Source organism: Gossypium raimondii, chromosome 9, assembly GCF_025698545.1.
Source record: "Gossypium raimondii isolate GPD5lz chromosome 9, ASM2569854v1, whole genome shotgun sequence".
Taxonomy (NCBI): Eukaryota; Viridiplantae; Streptophyta; class Magnoliopsida; order Malvales; family Malvaceae; genus Gossypium; species Gossypium raimondii.
This window is the reverse complement of record NC_068573.1, coordinates 31,735,335-31,741,298: the sequence shown is the minus strand read 5'-3', so window position 1 is coordinate 31,741,298 and position 5,964 is coordinate 31,735,335. Positions and strand designations below refer to the sequence as shown.

The 5,964-nt window shown below is 33.6% G+C and overlaps 1 protein-coding gene across 4 annotated transcripts; it reads right to left on the bottom strand.

Annotated features, from left to right (window-relative positions):
• Positions 1–492: 492 nt before the first annotated feature.
• LOC105799015 (glycolate oxidase) lies at positions 493–5,652 on the bottom strand. 4 transcript variants are annotated; one of them, XM_012629329.2, is made up of 13 exons: positions 5,534–5,600; positions 4,965–5,030; positions 4,628–4,787; positions 4,286–4,410; positions 3,204–3,250; positions 3,004–3,081; positions 2,737–2,861; positions 2,436–2,502; positions 2,177–2,239; positions 2,021–2,090; positions 1,815–1,915; positions 1,035–1,139; positions 493–855 (listed from the first exon to the last, which is right to left on the bottom strand). In XM_012629329.2, exons 3-13 carry the CDS (start codon positions 4,765–4,767, stop codon positions 670–672), a joined length of 1,107 nt encoding a protein of 368 aa, XP_012484783.1. In that variant the 5' UTR covers positions 4,768–4,787; positions 4,965–5,030; positions 5,534–5,600; the 3' UTR covers positions 493–669. The 4 variants fall into 4 exon arrangements, with proteins under 4 accessions (XP_012484783.1, XP_012484782.1, XP_012484780.1 ...); XM_012629328.2 differs by having other exon boundaries at positions 4,628–4,805; positions 5,534–5,591; XM_012629326.2 differs by lacking the exon at positions 4,965–5,030 and having other exon boundaries at positions 4,628–4,805; positions 5,534–5,652.
• Positions 5,653–5,964: the final 312 nt, after the last annotated feature.

The window sequence follows — 5,964 nt, the reverse complement described above, 5'->3', positions numbered from 1 at the left end:
TCTTGCAACCTATGTAACAATTTATCCTTGATCCGAAAATCAATTAGTTATAGAGCGTCACATTTGTTGCCACTAACTAAAGCCTGGAAAAGTGAAAATAAAGACCATCTCTAATGCACATTCTCTTATTTAACATGTTTAATAGCAGCTATCACAATGCCAAATGCATACAACCTTTGGTTGGTTATTCTAGGTATTGAGATTTTTCAGATTGTTTGTTGCTTAATCCACAAAACCATCTACTTATCTTGCTTATTCATCGTTATCTTTGGAGAGAATATATTAAGATCCATTATATTTATTGTAGATCTGGCAAGAGTGGTGAGATGGAGAATAGTTACAATCATATTCATGATTTAATTTATTTTTATTATTAGCATATGATTCCTGATTTTGATTATTGTGATAGGTTTTATTTTTATTTTTAGTCTTTTATGTAATATAATTTTAGCGAGTAAGCCTGAATTTTTTTAAAAATGTAACGACATGAAGTTCAAGATCTAATCCTATTTTCTACTACTGAGAAAATAAAAACACTCAAATTGTCAATTACATACACTAAATCATTCAAAACCTTCAAAACTTAAAACAATTCAAGGGATTTTAACCATTTAATGCATCAATAAGACTCCATTTGTGATCATGTGCAAAATTATAAGAGCTCTCAACTTATAACCTAGGCAAAACCCGAGGATGGTCCCAATCAGCGACAACGTGGTTTCGAGTAATCTCCTTCAGCGATCGACAACCACTTAATGCCATCGTCAGCTCTAATTCGTCATGTAACATTTGAAGCACTTTCCGAACACCAGCTTCGCCATCCACAGCCAATGCAAATACCACTGGCCTTCCAATCTGAAAATCGCCAAATGGCTAATGGGTTAACATTTGATACAATGTGGTCTATCGGGTTCGGTTTTCACTTAAAGAGCAAAAAATGGATACTATTTTGATGTATAAAGCCGGTAATTAGATGTTTACTTTGACTACACACTACCGGTACTGTGTTACAGATTAAGAAAATCTATACTTACGAATATTCCCGATGCTCCGAGTGCCAATGCCTTAAAGACATCGGTTCCTCGACGAACTCCTCCATCGAGGAAAACCGGAACTTTACCTTGTGCTGCTTTAACAACCTTTAAGATCAAAAAGTCATAGAAGTCCAACGGTAATGTATATTTTGGAATTTTTTTCATTAAATACATCAATACCAAAATATGAAAGTAAAAAAAGAAATAGTGATATGCTACATGGCATCGATTCTTTATGTTTCCAAAGGGTATTCAAATACCTATTTCCGACTATGATTATTCTACGATCTTTTGACTACATGAATTTTTTTCAAAAGATGTTAACAAATTTATATCAAACACATACTCATATTCGATACTCACACTTGAATCCAAGTAACATAAGTTATTTCATCATTGCTAGAGTACTCGTACAGAAAATGACAAGTTAAAAACACTCGAAAAAGGGTCAAAGGTCCGTAACGAAACTATATGCACAATGAGACATGATCATTAGCATTGAATGATGATCTTAATGACTTCAAAACATCTTTAGCCTTTGATAGATGATCTTAATATATATATATGTATATTTTAAAGTAATCATGTCCAGCACCCATGGTTAGCACCTATCCAGACAGAGTACAAGGATATGGCACATTTCAAATATCATCCATATACATGAAAAAAACAGAGAAAAAAATTAAATATACCCATATTGGATAGATACTCATATGCGAAACTCTCACACCTGAATACGAATAACATAAACATTAATGAAATCAAAAGGGAAAAATGTACCTCTTCCAAAGCCATAATAGTTGCTGGTACATAATCAAGCTGGCGAGCTCCATGATTGGATACAATGATCCCTGCAGCTCCAGCTTCTATAGCTAGCTTTGCTGCATTATTGAACATTGCTAAGTAAAATTTTCCCGAGAAAATAAAAACAAAAACATGAAGTTGCATTGAGTTTTGGTAGTTTCTGTAAGGTCAGCTTTGCTTACTATCCTCAGCGGTAAGAACACCCTTAACTAGAATCGGCAATGATGTGATCGTTTGAAGCCACTTCACATCCTGTTTGATTGGCAAGAAAGAAAACTTGAGAAAATTTCCTATGTTTTACGGTCAGGAAGATGCAAAATATAACACAAATATCTTACTTTCCAGCTGAGTGACTGATCAATTTGGTTGGCACCATATGAAGCTAGTCCGGAGTCATCAGTCTGCAAAGATAATCTCACCATTAGATGAACAAAAGTAAACGGATAACTAAAACTTGTGTTTTCCGATTATTTTCATAAGTATCGGTGTTCGGTGTTTGTGTCCTACATATATTCAGATATAAGTATGGAGATATGATACATGTCAAGCATACTCATTTCTGGCGGATACACCCAAATCCGAGTAACATAGACTAACCTTAACGATTTTGCCAAGGTCCAAACCCTCAAAGTTTTTCAATGTCAAATATGGTGGCAAAGTAAATCTGCAAGTGAGTCCATGCAGCATAATTGTCATATTCTTTACAGGGGACAATATTGCTTCGACTCTTCATTTTTCTTAAACCATTCATATCCAAGACATATTGGGACATGGGTATTGAATATAACCTCCAAGAAACCTCTAAATGCATGAAAAAATTCCAAGAAATGAACATATCCGTATCTGACACATATTCATATCCAACACTCACATTTGACTTTGAGCATTTGATGCTTACCTATTTTTAATATCAGCTTCCCTGCGGCCGAGTCTTGGAGTATCTGCCGTTAGGGCAATCGCCTTGAAACCAGCCCTTTCAGCTCTTCTCACAAGCTGAGCAACCAGGTTCCTGTCTTTGTGTACCTGAAATATGAGTAATGATTGAAATCTTGGAAATAAATTAAACAAATCCATATTGGACATATACCCGTGCCCGGTTGAAGGTCACATTCCGAGATCAGACAATTATATCACAAGCAAGGCAAAGTTGATATCTGAAACTCACATAGAGTTGGAAAAACCGAATGCCAGATCCGGTAGAAGCGACCTCTTCCACACTAGAATTTGCATATGACGATAGTGTCTGATGGGGGACAAATATAAACAAACTCATTAAATTTCGATTTTGAAGATCAAACCAGGCTTCTGATTCATACCATATGCAGGCCATTAATATAGATTCATCAGTTTCGAAGAGAAGCAAACCATGATTGTTCCAGCATCTGAAGCTGCTCTAGCTGTTGCACATTCTCCTGCATAAAGGAACACAGTTCGCCATTGAGACATATATAAATACTCTAACTCCAGGATGAGTGCAGGATATGATTGTGTGTTCGATATAGGTATGAATACTTTTTAAGGGTTTTTTTCATATACTTGGAGAACTATATCCCATACCCATGTTCGTCTATGTGTTGGATACAGGCGCTGGATACAAATACTTCAGAGGAAATGAAGCATAACATGTACATATGTGTGTATATATACCCATACGGTCTTAAAATCATTTGAAGACTTTAGAGAATAAAAAGAACTGTGAATATGTGAAATGCAACATACTGGCTCAAATAATGACATCGACAAATGTTACTTCAGAAGAGCAATTACTTCATTAATTCTGTTGTTTGACTTTACGGTAGAGATTATAATGCCTTTTCCATGAACAACCATAAGTACCTACAATCAAATTTCATAAAGAATTGAATCAAATGATGCAATGTGCTATATTGTTCGATTTTTCATTTTTCTTGAAATACACACATGTCTGACACATACTCAAACATGCATGCGGGATATAGCTCTCCAAGGACACTCTAAGTGCATGAAAAAGTATACAAGAAAAAATGAAAATACAAGTGTCAGACATACTCATTTCTGACACCTTGAATTCGGGTAACATAGGCAATGCATGCAAAGGAAGCTTAAATTCTAAACTTTATTTGCTTTTTTTGCATCTAGAACACATCATTCCTCTACAGATTAGTTGTAGTTTCAGAAATCACCAAAATTGCAATGGCAATCAGCATTTTCAGCAACAATGGACGCACTCAATTTGATGTGTAGCCATCTATGCTACTCGAACTAGAGAGTATGAGTGTCAATACAAATATGTACCCGATATAACTATGTTCAGTTTTTCTAAGTTTTTCCATAGATAAAGGATTCTTTTAAGGTCATATCTCGTGTCTATATTATATATCGAAAACGAATACTTCGAACAAAATCAAGCATTCAAGAACATAGTGGCCATTAATTGTTCAAACAACACTATCCAGTTGCATATATACCTTCAGGGTGAGCCATTTTCTGCATACCAGTCGGAGCAACCATGATCGGCATCGAAATCCTGAACCCCAAAATAGTGGTCATCATGTCGATCTTGCTAACATCGATTAGAATGCGAGGTCGAAACCTATTTTCCACAATACAAACAGATGAGCCTCATTATATGAGAACATAAACTATCAAACAAACATTTCAAGGACTCATATCCGACACTCATCCCCGGCACATATTAGGATACAAATATGAATGGATATCCAAAGACCCTCCAAAAGAAGACTTTAAAACATTAAATATACTTGTATTCAACCAATACATGCCCGAATCCGAGTAACATAGAAACTTACAAGATCCTCGAAAAGGCATTGCGATTCTCCTTAAGAGTCCACTGATCCTCGGCACCAGATGCATAGTAATCATAAACCATCTTGGGCAATTTTTCCTTTGCAATGACCTCGTATTCCGAAACATTCGTTATCATCTCCATTTCTTTTTCTACAATGTTTTCTGCAAACACAAAATTATCTAAACTCCAAAGAAAAATCAGACTGATTTATTTAGAGTTTATGAAAACAACAAATGCTTAAGTACATAAGACTTTAATTCTAAAGTGATTAAAAAAAAAACATGTACCCTATCAACCTAAACCGATTTGATCATATTCAACGACCGTAAAACCCCAACCTGAATGGATTCAAGTGACCAGAACTCAAAATAATCCAAACAAGCCGAATTTTTTTTGACTGAAACCTGAAACAATCCCATAATTATTTAACTGCAAAATAACTCGAAACTGAAATTGATTTAAACTCGAAATTGACTCGAACCAAAATAACCAAAAATTTTAAAACCTAAATTGAACTAATCCATATTGACTCAATCCAAAACAAATCGAATTTGATCCCAAACATTACATATTTAGGACTAATCTACAATTTTTCCAGTGAGAAGTGACTGCAAATGTTGTGGAGAATGAAACTCCACCGCAAGGATTATAGATAAAACGATCAATGATCCTAAATATTACACCTTTTGGATTGAAGTTCCAAAGTTAACTGAAAACCTAATGTTCTAATAACAATTATTGCTATATTTTCAATCATTATTTAACCAGAATCTTAAAAAAAAAGCAGTTCAAGAGTTCAGACCTATAATTATATGTAACTAAATGATGATTTTCAATTATGTTCTTTTGAAATGAATGAAATCTATGAATCATCAAATAGAAAATCAATGAAGAACAAAGAACAAACCTTTGGCTGTCTCCAGGAATCTAGAGAGAGTTGATAGAAAGCTGAATGTGAAAGAGTTGAAATAATAACATTGGAGAGAATGGTCATTATTTTGGTGATACTAATGAATAGCTATTCCATGTAATATTGAATAACAAAAAATTTAATTTCTGAATTAGTCCTTTAAAACTTAAACTTAAAAATATAAAAATAAAATATTTTAATATAATTTAATATAAAATTTAAAAATATTAAAATAATTATATTAAAATATTATTAAATTATTTATTTTATTAATTTATTTTTAATAATGATCCTATTAAAATTTAATAACAATAATCTATCTACCTAGAAAATTCCGTTAAGGGTATTCTGGTCATTTTAATTTTTTTCTTATGCTATTACAACATCATTCCATCCAAGCAAAGAACAGTTCTATTCTATTTTATTCA